This window comes from Hippopotamus amphibius, chromosome 3 (assembly GCF_030028045.1).
Source record: "Hippopotamus amphibius kiboko isolate mHipAmp2 chromosome 3, mHipAmp2.hap2, whole genome shotgun sequence".
NCBI lineage: Eukaryota > Metazoa > Chordata > Mammalia > Artiodactyla > Hippopotamidae > Hippopotamus > Hippopotamus amphibius.
In genome coordinates, this window is record NC_080188.1 from 67414515 (window position 1) to 67439022 (window position 24508).

Sequence of the window (24508 nt, forward strand, 5' to 3'; positions counted from 1 at the left end):
ATTGTAAATTGGTTATCAAAAGCTTTTCATTAATTTGTCCTCATGAAGCCTATATGCTAACATAATATCATAAATTCAGCTTATAGTAGCATACCTGAAAACCCCCTCTTGATATTTAACTATAAAGCCAATTATTTTAATGTATTTCCTTGGCAGCTTTGTTGGGAACTTTAGCCTTTCTCAAGCCATACCTTAAATTCCCATTTCACCCATTCCTTGTCTTCTGCTGGGTTATTGACCTTGAGAAATTCTATGAGTTGTGCTTTAACTTCTCCTCTCCCTATAGCATTGTAGCCAGCTTCTTGATTTACTCTTCTTTCAAGTTTCTCTGACCTGATTGCAAAGTTTTCTTTTTCTTTCTGTCACTGGCAGTTTCATAACAAAGCTTCTCCTTGCCACCAGGAGGTCAGGTGGAGTGTGGACGTAGGACTGCAGAGGCAGAATGAGTGTTTGCAGAACTGCAAGGGCTACTATAATGGATATAACTCCTGTGGTAGCTCCCACAGATATTATTTTAGAGTAGCAATTGTCCTTCATGTATGGGTCCTTCAAAATTCAAGGACTGCCAGCTGCCTATAATTTGTAGGCATACTCAAACATTTTTATTACTGCACCTAAATGTGAAGGGGGAGAAAGAAGTTGAATTGATTCTTGCAAACATTTATTTTATTTTTTTCCTTTTAAAAAGAGTTATATTGAGATATAATTGACATACAATAAACAACATATATTTTAAGTGTACAATTTGATGTTTTTTTCTTATCCTGCAAACATTTAAAAAGGATGTAGTTACAATGTCAATAGTAGTCTGGCTAAAGATAATGAAAAGTCCACCTTTTTTTTAAAAAAATTTTTTTAGTACTCCTGATCACAGTTGATTATTTATTTATATATTTTTTACAAGCAGTCATTCATTTATACCTGTAAACACCACCACTGAGTCCTTCTTAATGCTCTCTTAAAATCATTTCAAGGGTGCTCACAGATATCTGAGAACTTATTTAGTTCACAGATACACATTGTGAGATGCAGTAGAATGCCCGTGTAGAAGGCATATATGAAATGAGGCTGAAACTTTGTAATTATTTATTGGATAGTGGCATTTTAATGATAAGCAGTATTTGGTTCTTTATGTTTTTATGACAAACGAAAGAAGATAATTCCCAGCTGTCTAATTGAAATCCTAAACATATAGAAATCTACATGCTAACAAGTAAATAGAATTCCTTTTCGATTTTTCTAAGTTGTAAATCAGATTTATATGAAAAACCAGATTATATTTTCCCTTTTATTTCTCTGACAATAGTATTAAAAAATACTAGCCCCAAATCTTGATCCATCTTATTACAACTCTTCTCCCAATTCCTTGGATTGTAATCCATGGAAACTCATCAGAGTGCAAGAGTTTTGTATTGTTTTGTTTTCTTTTTTTCTTTCTAAAGTGTACGATCTAATATTTTTTTCTTATTAGTGGTATATATATGGCAATCCCAGTCTCCCAATTCAGCCCACCCCTGTTTTGTTTTCTTTTTTTCCCCTTGCCTCTGACCTTCAGCTCTGATGTTAAGCATTCTTTTAGTTACAGTTAAAATGAGACATGCATGGGTGATTTGCAGTTAACTGCTCGCCTCCACACACACAAATGCCTCAGCTTCACATCTAATCATGATTCATGCCTTATGCCAGATTCTTGCTGTCACCCTAGCACCAGCAGATGGTGGGAAAAGACCCCTGGGGCAGACCAGCCCCAGTGTTCGAAGGTTGTAGCAGTGGTCAGAAAAGCAAGAATTTTAACATGGCAACTTGAGTTCAGTTCTTTTTGACTTCTTGCCAATAATAATAATAATAATAATAATAATTAATGGAAACTTGGTGTCAGATTTTCAGATAATAATATTAATAATTAATGGAAACTTGGTACCTCAAAAATTTATTTTTTAATCTAAGAAACAAAAGTGAAAAGGCACATTGTATTTTATAAATGGGCTTGCTAAAAGAAAGGACAGCTGCTGTGTTTATGTTCTGTTATGTGTACTTTACATTTGTAATAATCTGAATTGTGAGAAACCAGTAGGTAACAGCATACAAAGAGACAAGTTTCATTTATTTATGCGTAAGTTTTCTGTTCTAAAAACTGTCACCAGTGGATGCCATGTGATACACATTTGAATTGTTAGTGTAGTAGAATCTGAATTTGCTGTTATATGCTCTATGATTAGTATGATTGGTGATTTTAGACAAGTTTACTTCATCTTTCTGGGCTTCTATTTCTTCACCTAATAAAAAGGGTTGTTTTAAAGTATCTCCAAAATATCATTTTTATTACAGTACGTAAAATGTAAGAAGGCAAAATAGTATTAGCTGTATTAAAGTGTACTAGGCTTATGGAAAAGGAAATGCATGGATGGAGTTTCAACATTGACTAATGTTGATTACTCGATCTTTTGTACTAATGTCATATATAAACACGCACATACACACACATAACTACAATAATTGCAATGGAGTGTTTTTAAGATAATAAGTCCGTGGAATTGTTACATTTTTCAGTTTTTCCAAATTTGTAATTTTCCATATAATTTTTTATTGTTTCAGCCATTCAACAATTCTACCTTCTCCTGGTGATGTTGAGTGTTATAGCTCTTTAACCCAGAAACCTGGATAGTCATGGGTTGCACAGAACATTGCTTTTTAACTTTTTGACCAGAATCTATGATTAGTGATACATTTAACATTCAGTAGCATACACATAGTTACATATGCATGTGTTTCACTCAGCGCTTTATCTTATTATGTGCAAAAAAATTTTCTTCTGTTCTTTTGTTGTGGATATTGTTAATTCTATTTCTGTTTTTAGGAAATTGCTGGTCCTTGTTCACCAAATTGATTTCAGGGTTCTTAATGGATTGGGACCACAGTTTGAAAAACACTGAAGTAAACAATCAGCACTTACTAAAAAAAAAAAACAGATTATTTTTTGTAGACTTTCTCAAATTATTAAAAATTATTTCCTATTCTCCATTGATCAGAGCAGCTGCCATTTACTTAACAAGAAATCTTTAGAGTTCTCTTATTTGTATGCAGATCCAAAGGATGTAAAGGATATAGAGGAGCTACACATAGAAACAAATTTAAATAGAATGTTTTAATGAGCCTTATAGCTCCCTATTTTTAAACATATGCCATTCCTCTTCATTGTTCAGAGTCAAATAGTAATTTTAAATTTTGTTTCCTTGAGCTTTTCTTTGTTTCCATCATCCTTTCAGGTGTTCCTGTTTTTTATTTTAATAGGTCATGGTTTTTACATGAAGTGGCTTGGTTTCATACAAAGGCTCTTTATTTGTATTTTAACAAAGATGGAAAGGAAAGGAGGGAAGTAGGGGCCTCTTGAATTTCTATATCACCATATAGACTTCTGAATACCGTGGCCTTATTACTGTTTACTATTTCCCTTTTTCATTAGTGGTGATTTGAATAAGTTGTGTGAGAAATATAGTAATCATATGGAACTGAATAGTCTCTTCTATCACTCCATGCAAAATGATATGAAGTGAGTTTTTTGCACATTTAGTTGCCACTTTTTAAAAAATTGCTGTAGTATTATAAGAAACCATAGAATTTACATGTATATAATAATACACTGTTAGAGAATTCAGAAGGGAAGTAGAAAATAAAGCATTCCTACTCTGAATACACAAGGTTGGAAATAACATTGAAAAGTAAGTTTGGTATCAAATGGTATATTCAGAAAGGATTTCTTGATACTCTGACTATAGATTTACAAAAGATTGTATTAAAAAGTGTTTTACATAGATAAAAATTGAAGATAAAAGCAGCTTGTGGAACTGAAGGTGATTTTATATAAATACACACATTTTAATGTGTAATGAACTAATTTCTGTTATGGTTGATGAAAATTCTTAAAGAATTTACTGTAGATGAAGTTGTCAGTGTTAGTGTTGAAGATGTTCACTGAAGCTCTTTGTATGTATATCTTTCAGATATGGAAACAAGTGAAAAAATCCAAGGAAGTGGAATACTTCAACTGTTTGCAAGTCTGTTGATTCCACAGTCTTCCTGCACAGCCAAAGTAGCTAACATCATAGCAGAAATAGCCAAAAATGGTGAGGTTTTCCTCAAGAACTTTTTCTGCTGGGAACATCTTCAGTTTTACACCCTACCTGTCAGTATGTTTTATTAATTTGTTTTAATTTTTAGATTAGACCTTTTTTCTTTTTTTCTTTTCTTTGACTTTTTTTCATGTAATGAAATGTTGTTTAAAATGACTATCATAGTCCTTCTATTCATACATTTCCCATTTGCTATTCCATTCCTTCAGAGCAGAATTAATGAATAGCACTGCTAGTCCCTCCTGCATGTGTATCATTTATTACTTTGGTTAGAGTATTCTTGAGCTGCCACTAAGTCATTCATTTTCATTGTCACAAGAGAGCTTGCCTTTTTCAGTGTATATGTTGATTTGTGTTATATCCAGATAAACTCATCTTTTTTTTTTTTTAGTCTGACCTACTGACATTGGCACTTGACCACCGCAGTGCAGTTGGAATACATACTCTGTTTTCTGAATTCACCTTCATCAGAAACATTTATTTCTTAGGTTTCCATGTAATGACAGCAAAGCATATAGATTATATAACAGCCATCCCATTATATATGGTTTATATCCAGTGAGAAGGGATTCTTTGAAAGAATTATCTTGTGGAAGAAATATTTGTATATGATTTTAGTTTAGGCAATTTGAGAAAAACACTTCTTAAAGCTGTTTTTAAGCATAAGGGAAGGCCATGCTAAATGTAATACCATTAGTATGCCTCAGTTTGTCAAAGTTTGATATTATTTTTAGTTCTTTTATTTTAGCAAGTTGCATATATTATACTTTAAAGAGAAGAAACTTTAAAATTCTGGCTTCAGTTTTACACAATTAATTTTGTACATTGTGTAATCACTATGGCAGGTGGCTTTGTAAAGTATATGTTGTTTTGGCCTAGTAAAACAACTCGTTCATATGTGTGTTACCAAAAAGAATTGCCATGAAATTTTTTCACTTGTTTAGGGGTGCTCAGAATGTCTTTCAAGTACCGATGAGGTTCTATATTGGTAAATTATTTTTTGGTTGTTAATGAAAACTAACCATCTATTGTTTGTATGTACATCTAAGCTATTGTAATTATAATCACTATGCTGTGCTTTGGAGTTGAGCTGGTCATAAATGTTCAGAGATTCCTAGTGGTCTGGGAGTATTTAGTGTACTTCAGGCAGATTTGAACTTCCCCTAATAGATAGGGATTACCTTGGGACAACAAAGAACTTCTGAAGCAGATCTAGTGTGAAAATTAAACCCCTCCAGACATTGTTAACCTAGACCAGTCACTATCTAAATCTTCTTAGATGCAAAGCAGCTTGATTTTTAACATCAAGTAATTTATTTTTAATCTCATTAGAAACACAGTATAGATTTCCAGAAATCAATTTTTATCTTAAAACATTTTTTTCGTAAGAATGAACACACACACATAACATCAATTCAGAAATTTTGAATAGATTTTTTTGGAATGGATTGCCATTCCTATATAATCTAACTTAATAATATCAGTCCTCATAACACTTGGTCACAGTTTCATGATAACTCTGCTGCCAGAGGTTGCTTCTGGTAACACTCTAGTAGGTGACAGCTATGTTTTAAGGACATAATTTGTAGCATTTATGCTTTTAATCAGAGGCTTGTTAAGGGCATGTCACTAATCCCTACTGGTTAAAATAAATGGGGTCCCTTTTATTGCTTAAACAACACATTTTTTTTTTAAGTGACTGGCTGAGAAAGTGAATTATAGAGTCTTCTTTTTAAAATAAATATCTTCAGGACTTCCTAGGTGGCGCAGTGGTAAAGAATCCACCTGCCAATGCAGGGGACACGGGTTCGAGCCCTGCCCTGGGAAGATTCCACATGCCACGGAGCAACTAAGCCCGTGTGCCACACACACACAAAACAAACAAACAAAAAAAAATATGTAAAATAAATATCTTCAGAAATGCAGCATGACCCAACAGAGATATTAATTGGGCTTATATTTCTTCTTGTTTGAAACCTGACAATGAAGGAAGATTGTATGAACCAGAGAAGAAAAGAAATTAGAAGTTGATCTGTTCATCACTCTGCTGTGCACGTTATATAACAATAGAAGAGAACTATTAGCATGTGCTTGTTAGATTTGGATCAATTATATAATTATGTTTAAATTTGTACATACAAAAAAAAAATCCTCTAAAAATGAATGTCCCTATGTGTTGATTTCAAAATCCAGAGGATTAGTAAGAAGTTCCAGGGGCAAGTGTAATGTGGCAGCATAGCGATGACCATAAATTGCAATAAAAGATTTTGATATCTTTTAAATAAAGTATTCCTCTATATAACAGATTTAAAATGGATTTGAGGCAAAGGAAAAATAAGCAAAAGAGGATGTATCTATGAATGTTTCTTCCTTTTTAGAATTGCACTCTCAGAGTATGTAACAACAACAACAACAAATTTCTGAAACTAGGTACTATTGTGTGTCTACAGTGCTGATAACGGAAGTGGAATATGTGTAAAAGCAAACAAAAATTTTACATCTTATTCTCCTCCTCCTCCTTCTCCCCCCCGCCCCCCAAATAACATCCAGGTATAAGAAGTGATAAATTAGGTATAATGAAAGTTAATGAAAAATTCTTTTGGTTTATGGTAGAGACAATCAGCAAAGAAAATATGACCCCACTCATTTTCGTGTACTTATTTCATGAAGTATTTAGTAGGATTGTAATGGTACTTTTAAATAGAAATGTGCTCTTCAGATAGTAAGCCATTTTAAACATTTTAATAGTATATATTTATTTTATTAAGGAAGGTTATGTAATTGTGAATCTTTTATTTTTAATTAAATATGTCTCTTATTTTCAGAATTTATGCGAATTCCATGTGTGGATGCTGGATTGATTTCACCACTGGTGCAGCTGCTAAATAGCAAAGACCAGGAAGTGCTGCTTCAAACGGGCAGGGCTCTAGGAAACATATGTTATGATAGCCGTAAGTGTTGAAATATTAATGGTACACTTATAAACTTTTGTTTAAGAATTATGATTTTCATAATAAATATGCTTTTATTGTTAGCACTGTCTTTTCTAGGCTAAAACATTAATGTGGGCCAGTATGACTTAGCTCTGCTTATGTAGCTGAATTGATGGAAATTTGGGCCATAGTATTCTTAACTAAGACTTATCCGAAATGAATTCTTTTCCTCTGATATCACAAATTATATTTCCAGAGGAAAGTAAGTCAATTTCTAAGAATTGGAGCTTTTTAATTTTAGGAAAAAAATATATCTTTTCAATTAGGTTTTATTGAAGTACCATCTCTGAATGAGAATGCTTCTGAACACATTTTTTAGTTTCTAGGTCTGTCCAAATACATTTTTAATTACTTGCAATTCAGTAAAGCCATTCATAAAAAACCATTATTTTTCTAAAGAGCTAGATTGGCCTATTGCATCTTGCGCTGACTCCATTCCTATTTGTCATAATGTCATTGCCATCCTCACCACTTTATATAATATACTGTTCCTACTAGGCAAAGAGAAAGCAAGAACTTGGGTATTGGTATAGATATTGCAAAAATTTTGCATTTTCTACTTTTCCTCCCCACATATATGCAAACAAAATACAGAAAAATATCTTGAGTATATTCAATTTAATTATGCTTATCCTGATTTTCTTTAGATTTCTGAAACAAAAACATATTTTTTAACATTCACCTTTAAAGTCTTCTAGGAATTTAGTTCTATTTCTACAACCAGGATAACTTTTGTTGTTTATTTCTCCGTTGAGTTTATGTACAAAAGGCATAGATAGCTCTTTTATAATACGCAATGTTTCAAGAAACTGATTTGTGTATGTAAGGCAGAGAGAAAATAAAAGTCATAAACATATTTATTTATGATGAAAGAAAGAAGAAAAAAAGATTGAAACTACAGCTTTCAGTTATAACTTCTCTGTAGTAGTAGTGGTAAGGCTAGCTTCATTTATCCTTTCCATTTTCTGGAATATCACATATCTGAGGACATGGGATGTCTTTTAATATGAATTTTAATTGGAGAATTTCAGTCCCCAATGCTGCTTATAAATTTACCTATCTGTGCCTTCATTTCAGTTCTTACTATCCTAGGGTATTAGCTTTGTTTACAAAATCCTAGTGCTTTATGTTTGTAATTTGCGTTTTCATATTTAGGATTTTTATTAAACACCATAGCTTATAATGTTAGCTTTCAAGAATGAATGTATATTTTATAGGATTAATGTTAACAATATTCTATTTAATAGACCTCTAGAGTAATAGGCAAAGATTGATGACAAGTATGTGGAGAGTGTAATTATTACTCTCTTTATTCTTATCGTCCGTGTTTATTACTAGAATTTAAGGCTGTCAAAAGTATTCTTTAATCTTTGTTCAGTTTAGATATTCTTAAATTATGCATTGTTTGAACATCAATAGGAATTATCTGTTTTGAGTACTTTTGTCCTAGAGTTTCACTTAAGATTGGCACAATGGAAGAAATACCTATAGTGATCTATTGTCTCATCCTGCTATGATTTTTATGGGCATAGAGTAATTTTATTTCCTATGTACTCTAAAGAACCTTGAAGTTTAGGTAATAAATGTCTAGTTAATAAGATTATCATTTTGATGAAACTGAAGTCCCTCATTATACTGTTTATCCGTTTACTGTGTTCTCATGAGGTATACAGTATAAAGTCTGTGGATATGCTTTAGGCTATGAAGTTAATTTTTTTGTTTCATTTATTTGTGAATATTTATAACTACTTTATTCTCATTCAATTCAGTGACAATTATAATTAAATAGAAAATTAAGCATTGTGAATACAGACTTTATACTTTTAAACCTTGTTTAAGGAAAATGAAGTTAGTAGTCTTAAAAATGAATAAATATAGAAGTAATTTATTACTGTAAATCATGTGGTAAAATATGTTCATTGTGCCATACTGTTAAGCATATAGTTTCCATAATACTGTATGCTTTCTTATCCTTTTATTTGAAATTAAGTCTCTCTGAATTTATCAGTGATTTCTCCAGAATAGTTGTAGGAAGAGTACAGCACCTTTATTTTAATTACAAGAATGATATCAAAGTCTGTAAATGTGATGCTATGTGGTTGATTTTTCAATTTACTTGAAATGCAATGACATTTTATGGCAATTGGGATTTTGAAAGAACCCAGAAATTAGACTTCTCTTTTTAAAAAGTATTGAATAACTTTTATTTTAATTAATTAATTAACCTTCTTCCCTCTTAAAAATGTAATGCTTCATTCCTAAAGGGAGAATAGACAACTATAAATGACAGCCTTATAAATGCAAGGAATCTGCTTCTTACAAATGTGTGTTTTAAAATTTGTGTTTGTATTTTATCAAACTTATCCATAGGACTGATCAGTTTATTCTTGTTTTATAAATATATTCCAAATGAATAATTTTTTAGTGTGGGTTTATTCATAATTTTATTGGGCTTGCAATAGATAGTAAAGTCAATGTATACATAAAGTAGTATAGGGAATTCAGTATTAGAGATAAAAATTTGAGAAATGTGTGCATATTTTATAGATTTTTATTTTGATACTTAAAACGTAAGGCATTTGCTAGCATTATTTCAGTTAACATAGTTTTTTTTTTTATTAAAGGGGAGCTCTAACTGTAAAAAGAATCACACAAAATTCATGGAAATCTTTTGAAAAAAGTAGGTCAGATTTCAGTTTTACCAGCTTTGACAGTGCCCATTTTAGGAACTCTTGCTAATGGAAAGAAACTGTCTTATATAATTCTAACATCAGGTAATAGACTGATATAACTGTTAAATGGGACAGAGCGAGGCTTTGTTGCTGATGAACTTTTTGAATCCCAGTCTCTCTCTTGTATATAGAGATGAAAGAATCACTGAGTGGGATCATTTTTCATTTAAAATGCTTGGTCTTTTTTCCGTGCTTCCAGAGAGCTGCCAAGGCATTTATGGATTTCTCTTTCCAGGTATCCAAACAGACTTCTGTTATAAGCAACATTGTAACTCTTTTGCGCTTTCACTTTGCCAAAATAACTCTCTTTATAAGAAGTTTGACATCTTTTAGATCAAAGAAGGGAGAAAAATTATATTTCAATTTGGAAAGAAGTCAGCAAAGCTGTGATGGGATATGCTAGGGGATGTCATTTTAGATAAAGAGAAGTAGTATTAAATCTTCCCAGAAATGCATGCATTTGGCCTGTTTAATTACATATTTCTCTTAAAGGTAATTGGGAAAAAATAAGCACCTTTTCCTCCTTATGTGGCCATCTTTGTGGTATTCTTTTCTTTTAGTGACTAGTTTTGTTTATATTACTGTGCACATTTAAAATTGCTGATATGATTAAATGGTCTTATAGTATTGAAGAGCTTCATGTTAAATTCCCACACCATATTTATAATTTGTAGGGTTAAGTTGGTGACTGGAGACTGAGTTTTCTCTGTTTGTAGATGTTACTGCTTGAGGTCAGGAAATAATTGATATTGGATATACTGGTTAAAAGTCATTAGTAGAGGCTAAAAGAAAGTGATTGCATGAAATTAAGTATTTGTGCCTTTTGTATACCAGAGAAAGAATAATATACAATTCAAATTAACATATATTAAAATTAAAGAAATATACCTCTTTACAGAAATAAAATTGATGCTAGTGATTATATAATTAGTCCTGTTATTAGGAAGATGCACACTTAAGAAGCTTTTATGACATGCTGTCTTATATGGTATAAAGGATATTGAATTCTTGCTCACCGATGAATAAATAAATATACCAAAAAGAGGTGGTAATCAGGCTTGCCAAAGCCATTGTTTATTAGATGAACTAAATACTGTTTATTTCAGTGACTTCAAGAAGTATAAAAAGGAAACAATGCCAAGGTATATGCATGGACCTATTTGTATATTAGTAATTCTGAGCTATACTATTTTTATGTAAGGGATAAAGAAAAAATTTATTATTCTGACTGCAAATGCTGAAAAAGAATTAGCAATAATTCTATAATATTTTGTAATGTGAGCTGGTTAAATAAAAATAATACAGACATGGTTCAAAATTGCCTAAGTAGTCAGAGTATGTTTGCAGCTGTTGTATTAAACAGAGAACTACTTATATCTTGCATTAAAAATAAATGTTTGTTTCAGTGATGTAAATTAGGTTAAGTATTTGTTATTGAGGAGTTTGCAGGTTTATATGTTTGTTCTTTTTTTTAGTATTCAATTTTAGAGTAGAATAGAATTATCAACCAATAAATATAAAAATAAAATTCTCCAGCTTTTACTAATTAATTTGTTCTATTTTTTAATGAATTTATTATCAAAGTACATCATGTATATAAGAATAAACAACTATATGCAACTGCTACTTTTATAGATGGTAAATATGGCTATTATCACGTGAAAATCCTCTCTTGTAAAGATGTCCTACATATATAGTAGTTGGAAATAGATGTTTTGTAACATTATCATAGGCTCTATAAAAGTTTCATGCCATTAAAGAGCTTTTAATATGGTGGAGAAAATAAAATACACAAATGAACACAACTTGTGGACAATTACAGAGTACACGCTAAATATGTTGTTTTTGATCCTAATGAAAATAAATGGATGATAGGAGTAGTAATCGGAGCCATTTTTTATAAACTAAGCAAATAGTGCATTGCTTATAAAAGATAGTTTATTTTTAAATTAATAAAATTATAAATAAATGAAATATATTTTGCCCTTTGGAAGGCAAATATTACAGATTGATTAGATTTCCAGATCTACCATTAACCAACTTGTCATTTAATCTTTCTGAATTTTAGTTTCCTCATTGGAAAAGTGGACTGTTGTATGGGTTAAATAAGGTTTATAATATAGATTACAATATGAAATATGAACTACTATGCAAAGGAAATACATAGCATTTATGTATGATCATTTGTCATAGACAGTTTGGGCTGCTGTAGTTAAATACCATAGACTGAGTGGCTTAAACAACCAACATTTATTTCTCACAGTTCTGGAGGCTGGGAAATCCACCCAAGATCAAGGCAGCAGTAGATTCAGTACCTGATGAGGACATTCCTGGTTTGCCCATGGCCTTCTTCTTATTATATCTTCACAGAGAGAGGAGAGATAGAGAAAGCAAGCTCTCCTGTCTCTTCATGAGTTCCACCTGCATGATCTAATTACCTCCTAATATTATAACATCAGGGGTTAGAATATCAACATTAGAATTTTAGGGAGACACAAATATTCATTCCATAACATTTTTATTTCAAAAATGTGTGCTGTGACATAATGCAATGCATACACTAATGTACACAGGGTATTTTAAAAAAGTATAAAGGACAGAAGCCATATAAGGAGAGGTAAAGATAAATCTAGTAAGACTCAGGGATAATATACTTACTATAATGAGCCCTAATTAATTTGAGCATCTCAGTTGCCAAAGTGAAAAACTTAATATGCTATATAATTTTTATTTTATGCTAAGGAGAAATTTTCTAGATCTTCAGTCAAACGAAAAACTGTTGAGACAAATTCTAGAAGAGATTTATCATCAGGATATCATTAGCTTCTTAGGTGATTTTGTACACATTCCTCTTAAAATATGCAAAAGTTACTGGTTTGCATTACAGACAGCATCTTCAGTAATGGTTCTACAAAAATTGCTCAAATAGTCTCCATATGATTGTTTCTTGTACCAAATCTTTAACAGAATCCAAGAAATAATACGAAGTACAGTAAAACCTTGGTTTGTGAGCATAATTCGTTCCGGAAACATGCTTGTAATCCAAAGCACTTGTGTATCAAAGTGAATTTCCTCATAAGAAATCATGGAAACTCAGATGATTCGTTCCACAACCCAAAAATATTCATATAAAAATGATTACAATATAGTAATATAATACAAAATAATAAAGAAAATACAAAATATAAAGAAAAATAAAGTAACCTGCACTTACCTTTTAAAACCTTCATGGTTGGTGTGAGGGAGACGAGAGAGAGGAGGGTTATTGTGTAGGACGACTTTCACTGTCACTAACAGAATCACTGCTATCTGTTGGCTCAGTGGAATCTTTTTCTTTTTGTACAACTTTAACAAGGAACCTATCCAATGACACTTGCTTTTGCCTCCTTTTGAGGATTTCGCAGAAATGTGACATTGCATTGTCGTTCAACAGATTCATCACTCGTACTGCTACAGCCTTATTTGGGTGGTGCTTTTCTACAAAATTTTGCACTATTTCCCACATTTTATACATCTCCCTAATCTCATTTGAAGTGAAGGATTCCTCCGCCTTTTTTCTCCTCCTCCACTGCAGACAAGATCTCCTCCATAACCTCTTACTATTGCTGGTGATGCAGATCCATCAGTTTGTCGGTGGTCAGCTCCATTGTCTCAGTTGTGATCATGTAACATTTGGTGTCACGTACTACTCATATTGCAAGACATCGCTCGTTTATCAAGTTAAAATTTATTAGAAATGTTTGCTCGTCTTTCAGAACACTTGCAGAGCAGGTTACTTGCAATCCAAGGTTTTGCCGTAGTTCTATTTGGACAATATAGCCCAAATGTGTTGCTTTTTGGTAGTAGAAGTTGATTCAAGCATACAGCTTAAAATTTTAAAGAAGTTTTGGCTTGAATATATTTCTTAGTTTATTTTAAACCAAAATACAGTTCTACTTTGCATCCATTATACCTGCTCAATTTCTGTGTTGTGTAACGTATCCAGGTTCTATTTTCTGAGACCCAAAAATACACTTATCTTTGACTTTTAAGCCTGTTATCAATTTGATAAAATTTGATTTACATGATAGTGAATGTTTAAAAATATCACATGGTTACATGAATCTGTACATGTGATAAAATTGCTTAGAACCGTACATGCCCACACACATACACAAATGCATATAAAAACTGATGAAATTAAATAAGGTCTGTAGATTGTCACTTTCCCAGTTGGTATTGTGTTAGAGTTATGTAAATGTCACCATTGGAACAAGCCAGATGGAGGGTACATGGAACCTGTCTGTACTAATTTTTTTTTTTGCAACTTTCTGTGAGTCTCTATTTCAAAACTAAAACTTTGAAAAACTCCACATTTCTAAGAGGCATACATATAATCTCAAACAAATGACCTGTTTCTTTCAGCCCTACTTGAGGGAGTAGGAAGAAAAAATGTATATAATTATAAACTTATATACATATACACATACATATAAAAGTTTAAAGTATGATCTATAACAATAATTGCCTTTTTATTGGATTTGTGTAATTAAAGTGAAGGATAAAATTGCCTCTAATTTTTTGTCCCTCCAAATTTGACTTTGAGGGATAAAAATCAGCAAAAAAGGTGATGGCCCCAAAATAAAATTTAGGGAGAGACAATTCATACTTTTGAGACCTTGATCAGAACAGATAATCAGATAGGTGCCACCTTCCATGCCTTCTGTAGGGATAGGTTAGACATTAGCATTCCTAGTCTCAGGAGAATTTCCGTGTTGGGCCACAAGCCTTTAATTCAGGTGAGATTTCTGGTGAGTCAGGATCAGCCTATAAGTAGTTTATAATTTACCTTTGTTCTAGAAAAACCAATGCAAATAATGTGAGGGGGGGAAATGGTTTTGCTGATAATCACTTCTGTTTAATTGTCCAAGTGTATCTCCTGTGTTTAAAGAAGTTATAGTGCATTCAGGGTAATGAAGCATGTATATCAATAGTGAAAATAGGACACAGTGATAGTGCTGTAAGAGGATACACAGCAGAGTTCTAGGAGGGAGCTCATTTGTGAGCTCTTCCAGTGGTGTTAATAGAGGAGGAAGCAGTTAGTCTGCATAGTTTTTGGACATGTGGAGAAAGGATTAAAAGACTTCTCAGGAGCACAGAAAAGCATTTTAAAAGGTAGATAATATGGTAGAGAGATATGTCTGGAATCCATGTTGGAGAAGGGCTTGTATTATGGGGAGCCATTGAAGGTATTTGAGCAAAAGAGTTAAATGTTCAAATTGATCCCATAGAAAATGTTACTTTGAAAGAGATATACATTATAAGATAGGCAGTTGCTCTTAACAAGAAGTATGTATCTGTATATACTTAGGGAACTTGTTCAAAGTACATTTTCTTGACCACACCCTAGAGCCAGTAAATCAGAATATCTGAGACTAGAAGCTAACCTATCATCTATATTCTGTAAGTACTCCCTAGGTGATGCTAATGCATATTCCTACTTAAAAACCAGTGGACAGTGGACTACATGAAAATAACCAGTAAGAAAGGTTATTGTTTCTTTTCAAGCTTGAAGAATAAATGAGAGAACAGAAAGGAAGAGAGGGTGGGTGTGCATGTGTGCGTATGGGTGTGTGTGTGTGTGTAAGAATCCAAGAAAGTATCAGGTAGGAGAAAGGAGTCCATGAGTCCAGAATTCAAATCTGGATAACACCAACAACAGAAATAGATCTCAACCAGGTAGATATGTTTGGAGATGTGTTGAATTTGAAGTGCTGTTGTCACATTCAGGTGACAGAGTTTTGAGATTCATGCACTAAAAGTGATGGTTGACCAATGGGAATAGAAAAAATTTTTAAAGGAAAGCATGAGGAAAAAGCCACATTTAGCGTATAGAAGAAATGAAAGAGCTTGTGAAGAAGCACTGAAAGAGGAAAACAAGTTTCTTGTCATGGATTCCAAAGAGTTTGATGGTAAACACTGTCAAGTACTGCCAAGAAAAATACTGAATTTTGATGATTTGATTAACAGACATTCATGCTTTAAAAAACGTCTCTAAGTCGAGTCTTGTAGAGAAAGAAATAGAATTTCAAGGGCTCTGATGAGTAATGAGGAAATGAAAAGAGGGTATTAACTTCCTAGAAATTGAATGAGAAAAGAAGAGACAGAAATGATTTGTAGGAAGGGCAGCATTGTGAGAGTAATTAGAATAGTGGAAACAGGACCTTATTTGTCAGGCTAGGACCCTATGGACAAGGACAGAGTAAATTTCCTAGAGTGGAAGATTGATGGACAAAGATCATAAGTGAAAAAAGAAGAAATGAAATCTTTGGTATTAGAATGGGAAAGGACATTCTGCCTTTGAGAAAAATAATAGAAGATAGGTGAAACTATAAAAGAAAAATTTACAGTAGCACAGAGGGCAGTCAAAAGAGTGCTTCTGGCATGGCCTCTGTCTTCCCAGTAAAGTAGAAGTCAAACTCATTATTAAATAAAAGTCAGTTGCAGAGTGATGGTGAGAAACTTTGGTGTGGCGGAAGGGTTCAGAGTTGGGGCTGTGGGGCATATTATAAACAGTCATACGGATATGATTTTTAAGTAACCAGATGGTAGTGAAGGTTTACTGTAGTTAGAGATCTTGATTTTGCATTCATATATCAGTATGTGTTGTGCACTTGCAGTGTGTGTAGGCTAAGGAGTTGTTTTTTTACAGGAGTGTGTGAACCACTGAAAATAACTTGAAATTGATAAAGTTCCATAGAAGGATTTGATTTGTATTGGAAAGGGAAGAGAAGTGAGGCAGAGATATCAAGAAGCCACTCTAGTAGGCCAAGTGTGATGTCGTAAATACTGATTGGAGCAGAAAGAATGAAATTAAATTTGAAGTAAGAGTGGATTGATTATCATTAATTTGGTTGGTTCTTGCAAGGTACTGTACCAGGTTTAAGCAATGTTAAATATTTAATAACTCTTCAGATAGTTTATACTGTGAGGAACTATGATTTTTCCATTTTTGTGCTTGATATTACATTCAAATACCTTTTGTTTATTAAAATGGTATTTAAAAATCTAACAGTCTATAAATTTTTGCCTTAATAAAACTTGTAGGTCAAAGAACACGTTATATATTTAGCTGCTTCTTTCCAGTGCTTCTTTCCAAGCACCATGTTATAAAAAAGCTAATGCCTTGTTAAAGAGGTAGAATGATAGTTTACAGTTAGTTGTGATCAATTTTATACATAGGAAAGTGGAGGCAACGTGTGAGGGAGCATTGCACATGGCAGAAGTATTCGATGATTTTTTTTTGAGCGCAATAAGTCATACATGGTTGCCAAATTAAAATTTCTTTTGGTCCCTTGGATACCAGATTCTCTCCTCGCCTCTTAGTCAAAGCCTAAATGGCCTTTAGAATTTCCCTTTCCTGATTAACAAGTCTTTAAAAGGGTAGGAAAAGTCTGATTATGAAGCTCTGCAAAAGTAAGGTTTTTTGTTTGCTATGTTTAAATGTTTTTTCCCCAGACCTTTACTACCCTAATTTCACCTGTTAAAAGTAAAGTCCGTGTATAGACACATTAAACATAAAATTTCTAGTCTGCTTATTGAAACCCTGTCAGTACATATTATCCTCTGCTCTTCTTGTGTTCTGTTTTAATTTTTCTATTTTTCTTCTTTGTAACCAAGCTAAAGTACTGAAAACTTTCTCTGTTTTTAATCAGAGTTATGCCCACTGCAAGTCAGGAGTATTTCTCTTGGTTGGGAAGGAATATAAAGGATAAATACTGTTTAAAGGTGAATAATTCACATTCTTCTTGCTGAGTGGAATAATGTACCTTTTGAGAAACTGTGTTGTTACCAGTTCAAGTTAAACCATTACTGCATATACGTGAGCGTGTGCACACACATAGGTATACATAGTATAGGGTAGTTTTTTTAAGTATGAAACAGTTTGATTTGAAAGCATCTCATTAAAATAGTTGGAATAAAATTTAATTTTGAACGTGAACAATAATAAATTGGAGCAATAAATTATTTACATTGTTTCCTGAATGCTGTTTAGGAGTCATTTAAGGTAATTTTATGAAATAATTGACTTTAATCGATAATTTATAAAATACAGGTATTTGGTCTTTTGCTGATTATGTAGAAATATAAATATAGTAAATAGAGTAATAACTTCAGTGATTTCTTTAGCAAATGCAGTGTGGCTTATGGATGCTCTATTATATAAAGGCTTTTTGAAAAACTTAGAGTTGTCAACAATTTTGACTGATGTGTGAAATCTATTGGTCTAGAGAAATTAATACTGATATCAGTAGGCACACCAAAGCTGTCCATCAAATACTGTGCTGTGACCTAATTTTAAACTGCGTCTGTGGAACTAGTGCTTTCCTCTCCTGATCCTGCATTATAAATGTAAATATATAAATATATTTGAAATTATCCTACATTAAATAAAGGCTGAATTTAAACCTGAATATAATACTGTGCCATAAAATTGCAAGCTTTATGTTTCCTTTTGATGTGTGAGTATTTAACAGTCATGATATTTTTTCTTCATGACTCATTTTTGTAATTTCACTGATGTAATATTTATAGCTTTTGCTTTTATATCTAGTCTTTCATGGATTTTACCTGCACCTGGGTTGTGAATAACTTGTTTTTTTTTGAATTTCAGAAAAGATGTTGATGGGTTAGGGTATATAAAAGAAATTACCTATTTTGACAAAATTATAGGGGACAGTGTAAGCATCAGAAGTTAATTTTCTTCCCTAGCAAATTTCATAAGTATTTTTTGACTTTATCTTGAAAAGCAATGTAGGTACCCTATTTACCAGTACCCTGCTCCTGGAAAATAAAATAGCACTAGGCAAAATTAAGAGGCACTATATTTAAGAAGAGTACAGAAAATCCTTTATAATCATGTATATCAGAATAGACAATATGTCTGACTTACAAAAATATGATACTACTCCTAATGATTTACATCATGACTGCCAACTTATTTTTTCTTTTTCATGCACCTGTAACAGAAATAAATTATAGTTTTTGTAGGCTGCCAACTTTTTTGGGTATGAAGACCCTCTTTTTGGCACCATAAATAATTGTCTTCCCCCCACCTTTGAGAATATTGCTCACATACAGTAATGATTGTACTTATAAAATTTATTAGTAAAATACATTTATACTATGTAGATTCAAAGGCTAGAATTTTTATATTGGAGAGTAATTCTTTGTCATTTACAAAATTTTTGTTTTGAATCTAGTATTATGATGCTGAAGATTGCAAATCAAAAGAGACATGCCACTGTAGTAAAATAATAAGCTAACAGAGATTTAACGTGTAAGCTCTTCTTTTTTAATCAGCCTTCTATATGATGTACGGAAAAAATTCTCTCTCCTAAGTGAGATTAGAATTATTAGAATTAGAAACATGACTTTATGTCACTGAAGTTATGTGTTTACGTTCCTCCTTATAGAAAATCTCAGTACATGCACCATGGGTCATATGAGTTGTTTTTTCCCAATAGTGATGATGAGTAAATCCCAGGAAATTCTCATCCTGTGCCTTTTTATTATTTCATGTGTATGTATGAACCAAATACTTTAATCAGCAAATATTGATTGAGACCACTGTGTTCAGGGCACTGTGCCAGGTGTTAGGAATCATAGAAAATAATAGCAAGAAGTCCCTATCTTTGTGAGTTTCGCACAGGAGGAGATAGGTAATAAACAAGTAAATACTAAATAAAGATATTTACAGATTGTGATCATTGGTATCAAGGAAATAAGATGATATAATGGAAAGTATTTGAAGGTGAAGAAAGTTCTCTTGTTACTTGAGCTGAAGTTTGATACATGAGAATAAACTAGCTATTTAAAGAGAAGGGGAAGAATATTCCTTAGAGAAGTATAGCAATTGCAAAACCTCAAGTGAAGAAAGAACTTGGTGTGGTCAAAGCACAGGAAAGAGACCAAGGTATGTGAGATGCAGTGAACGAAGAGTGTTACATAATAAAGTGGGAGAAATAAATAAGACCTAGATCATAGAGAGCCTTGTGGGCCATCCCAGAGTAATGAGAAGCTGTCAAAGGGGATCTGGTATATTGATTGATTGATTGATTGATTGATTGATTGATTGATTGCTGTGTTGGGTCTTTGTTGCTGCGTGCGGGCTTCCTCTAGTTGCCGCTAGTGGGCTAGCGGGGGCTACTCTTCGTTGTGGTGCTTAAACTTATCATTGCAGTGGCTTCTCTTGTGGAGCATGGGCTCTAGGCACATGAGCTTCAGTAGTTGTGGCACGAGGGCTTCAGTAGTTGTGGCTCTTGGGCTCTAGAGGGCAAGCTCAGTAGTTGTGGCACACGGGCTTAGTTGCTCTGCAGCACGTGGGATCCTTCCAGATGAGGGCTCGAACCCATGTCCCCTGGATTGGCAGGCAGATTCTTAACCACTGCACCACCAGGGAAGTCCTGGTATAGATTTTTAAAACACCACTCTTGGAACTGCATGAAAAGTGAGTTGAGAAGAATGGAAGAGTTAAGAATGGAAGTGTGGAGACCAATTCTAAGACTGGTAGTAGTCCAGGCAAGAGACTGGTGATTAGGGTTATGGTGGTGAAGATAAGGGGCATCAAAAGAATTTGAGAAATATTTAGAGTGGTGGATGAATCAGGAATAAAGGTAAGGTAGAAATCAAGAGTGATTCTTAGACTTGGGGCTTGAGCAGCTGGCCAGAGGATGGGGCAGTTTACTGATAAAGGAAAGAACAGAGGTTATTTTGTTACATTTTTCTGAGTTTTGTTGTTATTGCTGCTTGTTTTTGTTTTGTTTTGTTGGTGGCAGTAATAAATCTGAGATTCTTAATAGAGGTGTACAAAAGGAAATGGCAGGTGGGCAATTTCTGTGTCTTTATATTCTTAAATACTTTGGGGATAAACATTCAAAAAGTTTAAATAATGTCTTGTGTTTAGCAAAATATTCAGATGTTGCTTGGATAAAATATGTAGATTCAAGGAACCATGATAAATTAGAAAGCTTAAGGGAATAAAGTCACCTTGAATTCATAAAATTTTTTAAATAGAAAGGATTTCTCGAAGTCATCTAATTCCCCCCGACCCCCCTGCCAAATTTTACAGATAAGGAAACTGAGGCCTGAGAGTTCACATGACTTTTCAGGATCAACAGCTAAATTGGTGATAGCATTGAACTAAAATTCATGTCTCTGGTTCATTTGCTCTAAGTACTATATTTGAAGAAATTATCACTTTCATAAATACATAAATATTTAGTCAAATACCTTTATGCTTAGAATTGCAGATATAGGAATATGTTTTAAGAATTTTGCTAAAAGCTAATCTTAAACCACTATTTTGTTTAAGTCAAGAAAGTAAACTTTACCTAATTTGAAAGAAGACAGAACAGAACCAAGTGATAAAGGAGAAGCTTTTCACATTTTTCCAAATTTGAAAATTTTAGGTAAAAAAGTATATGTGTATACAAGCATGCTTTACTATGTTTGATCCTTTATTCTTCTTATTTTCTCCAAATGTAGAAAAATGTATGAAATACTGACTTTACTTTTTGTTCATTAGGAAATGATAAGCAGTTTGATTTGATCAGGATTCTTAGTAAAAACTAAGGAACTAAGGAAATCCAGTTAATCAGAGTTTTACAATTCTCAATAAACCAGCTAGACAAACATTAGTAAACCTTTCAGGTTTTCAGACAAATACCTAGAAAGATGGCCTGCAAGGGGACATGAGGAATCTTTAGATTGTGATATAGATAATAAAAATTAAAATTATACTGTCCTTACTAAATATCCTGAATAAATTCTTCCTCTCCTGGGATTAAAAATAACAGAAAGGAATTTATATACATCTTACATATTTTTAATAAATATTTTAAATTTGGTTTTATTCTATTTTACTGACTGATATACCCTTTTAAATTTCTCTAATTTATTGGCATAGCAAAGTGAGCTTTTATATTTAGTAGCTCTGTAATCTAAAATTTTTCCTCATACTGTGCTCCAAATGAAATAAACTGGGGGTTAAAGTAGCAAAACCCGTAACAGTGTGTCAAATAAGCAGCAAAAAAATTTCCTGAGTGACCTGAAGACCCTTCTTAAAATAAGCAGTGATAAGATAAAAGAACAGAAACAGATTCTTTCCTTTGGACAGTTGTCATTTGAGTGAACACCAGGTGATACTTGTTTTTTTCCCCTCTCTCTTCCACATAATATAGTGTGGGTCAGTTAAGTATTTAATATATGTTGTTAGTATCACCTAATCTTTATTAGACCAGATCAGTATTATGTAGTGTTTCATGATAAAAGAACGCAATGAAGATACACCAAATTATTTTTCAGATTGGTATATATTTCATGAAGCCATAAGTGAATGAAAATCAGGCAGAATTTTTAAACAATAATTCGTTGTTAAAATTGACTAACAACAAAGCCACCAGGTGAAAATATTTAACGATTTCTGAACATGGAATCAATTGCATCATTCTTATACGAAGGTCTAGTTTTTTTCCTCTTCACAATTCTGAATCATTATGATGATTTCTTAGTACTCATTTCTAGAATTTTATTTTTTAATCAACCTTTCATTTAGTCCTGAATTTTGTTCTCATTTTGTAATTTAGATTATTATTTATTGTAAAATTAATTAGAAAAGTTACACATTAAAGTTAAAATCAGTTTCCTAGAATAAGGCTGATGCTTTTCTCTAGTGGCCAAATTGATTTTGGAGCAGGAGAAGCCCTATGCTTACCTAGATATGAAGCTAAGATTTCACTTCAATTTGATATGTATTTATTTAAGTACCTCTTGTGCTCAAGAATACATGCATTGTCCTTTCAAGAATTTTCAATTTTTAATGCTTTTGAGAACTTTTTAAGTATAATTTTTCAGTGGCACACCATTCTTTTAATTGTGATAGTGCTCAATAACCATATACTCATAAACATACACCTACCATAAGATCTAGCTATTTCATTTCTAGATATTTAAACTAAAACCTTGTACATCAGCATTCTGCAGCTGTATTCACAGTAGCCCCAAACTAGAAAAGTCCCAAATGTCTTATCAATTTAGGTGAACAGATTTAAAAAAACACTTGTGACATACCCATACAATGGAATACTACTCAGCAATAAAGAATAAACCACTTACATACCTTACACTATGTATAAATCTCAATGTCATTAGGCTGAGTTAAAGAAGCTAGACGTAAAAGAATACATAGTAAATGAATATATTTATGCAAACTAATCTAGAGTGACAGAAAATAGTGGTTGTCTGGGGACAGAAGTAGAGGGAAAGATGGCCTGCAAGGGGACATGAGGAATCTTGATTGTGATAAAATGTTTTGTATTTTGATTGTGTTGGTAGTTTCTAGGGTGTGCACAACTGTCAGAACTCATCAATTATAAATTTTAAATCTGTATGTTCGATAGTTTATTTTACATAAGTTTTTCCTTGATAGAGTTAATAAGGAAGGGAATCCAATCAGAATCTAAACAAAAAAAGTACATAGTTGGGTTTTTTCTTTTCTTTCTAATAAATGCCAGTAAGGACTTGAAAAACATTCTGAGAAACATGACAAAGAATCTTTTTCTTTCCCTTCTATGTAGAACTTCTTTATTTGTGCTTGCATTGTGCTCTAACTTAATTGTGTTTATTGTTTAAATATTTCCCTTCATGCTTTTCTCTCCTTAACTATGAATTAGTTATCTTTGTATTCCCCAAGCCTAGCTCAGTATGTGAAACACCATAGGTACCCCCAAAACAGTTTGATAGATAAAGGCAGGGAATTAATGCTAATTTGGCCCCAAGTCTTAAAATACCTTGATTAAACTCTGTAATTTATGCCATTAATCACTAGTTTAAGGAACTATTACTCCTTTTAATGTTTAACTTAGATTACAAGTGAGCTAGCTTTAATTTTACTGTATAAATCTACCTGTGATTATGGATTCATAATTTATGGGTGTCAGGTTACTATACTTATGTTTATCATGAACATTTAACTTCTGTGAAGTTTTATATAAACCTTCGTTCTCCTTTTTCCTCCATCTGTTGCCCCAGAAGAGGTATATATTCTCCTCTCTGTACTTCCATAACAGCCTGTAAAAAACTGTATTGAAGCTTTTATTGTTTACTATTCTGTCTTCCTCTCTGAAATAGAAAGTCTATAAAAGGAAAACCTTCTTATATTCCTGTTTATATCCACACTGCCTGACATCAGGGCTAAGTTAACATTAATAAGTACCTGTTCTATAATTGAATGTGTCCATTTCCTTGGATAAATTGGGCAATTTTTATTTCTCTCCTCTGTCTTCATTATCGACTTTCTATATCTTTTTAATTGTTTAGTGGTTGCCCATATATATATCTTTAACTTATCACAATTTACCATCAAAAATTATGTTATGTCGCATATAGTTAAATAACCTTGCAACCATATACTTCCATTTCTTTCGTCCCATTCTTTGTGGTATTATTGTCATATATTTTGTTTTTACATATGTTAGAAACTTCACAATGTATTGTTGTTAATTATATTGATACTTTAGACAGTTATTTTTAAAAACAGGAGAAAAATTTTTTATATTTACTTTGATTTTTATCACTTTTATTGTTCTTGTTTCTTTGGATATATTCAGGTTTT

The 24508-nt window shown here is 32.5% G+C and overlaps 1 protein-coding gene across 5 annotated transcripts in view; it reads left to right on the top strand.

The window, feature by feature from the left end:
• The window catches only part of RAP1GDS1 (Rap1 GTPase-GDP dissociation stimulator 1), a 149077-nt gene that overhangs the window by 54202 nt on the left and 70367 nt on the right, over nt 1-24508 (top strand). For 4 of the 5 annotated variants that reach the window (XR_009052698.1, XM_057727897.1, XM_057727896.1 and 1 more), the window contains exons 3-4: nt 4002-4124; nt 6956-7081. Coding sequence is in view for 4 of the 5 variants with exons in the window: in XM_057727897.1 (XP_057583880.1) it covers nt 4002-4124; nt 6956-7081 (249 nt within the window). In the remaining variant the exon portion in view is untranslated. Of the gene's footprint in view, nt 1-4001; nt 4184-6955; nt 7082-24508 lie in introns of those variants that run through there. The other variant, XM_057727899.1, reaches the window with a different exon arrangement.